We start from the raw sequence: 1,435 nt of genomic DNA on the forward strand, positions 1-1,435 counted from the left end.
GAAGTATGAAAGTTTGGGTCTTCCAGAAATACGAAAGTTTGGGTCTTTTAATCATGGTATCAGAGCAATAGTTTAAGCGAACTAAATATCATGAATTGGTATTTAGACTTAAACCATTAGAAGTTCAATATATGAATGAATTCATTAGGAATATATGGATACAAATCATAGGAAAGACTTAAGTGAAGTATTAGGTTATAATAAATCCTAATATTCTAAAATACTATATTACTCCTAAATTTCAGAATGATGGCTGAACAAGTAAGTAGCCATAACCCTGAGGTTGGTGGAGCTCCTTAACCCGAGGAAGTGAATACTCCAGTATCTACTTGTGAGGAGCGACTCTTGGGTAAACTTACAGGTGTTATTCGACAGACTCTTAAAGAACACAAAAAGAATGGTGATAAAAGAAAATAGAAAGCCACTGGAGAATCTTCAAAAGGAGAGGTGAAGTGTCCCTCGTTCAAAGATATCAAGAGTAGTGGTGCTACAGAGTTTTCTGGTGTTCTTAATCCTATAGTCATTCTTACTTATATTCAGAACAGAAAGAAAGTGTTCCGTATTTCCCATGTGGATGATGAAGACAAGGCTAATTACGCATCTGCTATGTTAGTTGATGAAGCCTTGGTCTGGTGGGAAGCAACGTATGAAGTTCTCAATGGTTATGACCAAGAGAACTTGTCCTGGGAGATGTTCAAGACTCGTCTGCTAGAGAAGTATTGTACTCTAGACATGAGGAGAAGTTTAGAGAAAGAATTCCTAGAAATCAAACAAGAAGGGAAGACGGTGAATGAGTATGAGACTCCGTTTAATCAACGAGCACAATTCGCTGCAAAGTACATACCAACTGAAAACGATAAAATTCAGTTGTTCTTGGAAGGTTTACGATATGAAATTTGTGATTTTGTGATAAATCAGGATGTTCTATCATTTAATAAACCTGTAGAGTATGCTCGAAAGCGTGAGCATGACTTGGAGATACATGGTGCCACTCTTTCTGTTTCAAAATTGCTGTGTATTGAACGAACTGCTCATGTTTCCTCTATGTAACCACCTCAACCTGTTCGATCCGATTCAAATTCAAGGATGCAATCTCATAATGCATCTCGTGGCTGTGGTAGGTGACAATCTTTTTCTCTTCAGTCACCATTATGTAGAAGATGCGGAAAGAATCACCAAGGCCAATGCGGAATAGATAAAGGATCGGTGATATGCTATGGGTGTGGAGAAATGGGTCACATAAAACCTGTTTGCCCAATGAAGAATACTACGTGCTATGCTTGTGGTGTTATTGGCCACATAAAACGTTTTTGCCCTACTCATACCAGCCAAGTGACGGGAAGTCAAGCTTCTGTTCAACAACCGGCAAGAAGTCAAATCCTTGTTCAACAATCAAAGGGTACTCCAACTAAAAAGGAGGAGGTGCCAAAAGCTA

The 1,435-nt window shown here is 38.6% G+C and overlaps 1 protein-coding gene across 1 annotated transcript; it reads left to right on the top strand.

Moving 5' to 3' along the window:
* The first annotated feature begins 249 nt into the window (after positions 1 to 249).
* Positions 250 to 1,050, top strand: LOC145040182 (uncharacterized). The gene is made up of 2 exons (XM_078988149.1): positions 250 to 261; positions 541 to 1,050. The coding sequence occupies exons 1-2, from the start codon at positions 250 to 252 to the stop codon at positions 1,048 to 1,050; spliced, it is 522 nt and encodes a 173-aa protein (XP_078844275.1).
* Positions 1,051 to 1,435: the final 385 nt, after the last annotated feature.

The sequence above is a fragment of the Lactuca saligna genome, chromosome 4 (genome assembly GCF_052625555.1).
Source record: "Lactuca saligna cultivar CGN05327 chromosome 4, ASM5262555v1, whole genome shotgun sequence".
Classification (NCBI taxonomy): Eukaryota; Viridiplantae; Streptophyta; class Magnoliopsida; order Asterales; family Asteraceae; genus Lactuca; species Lactuca saligna.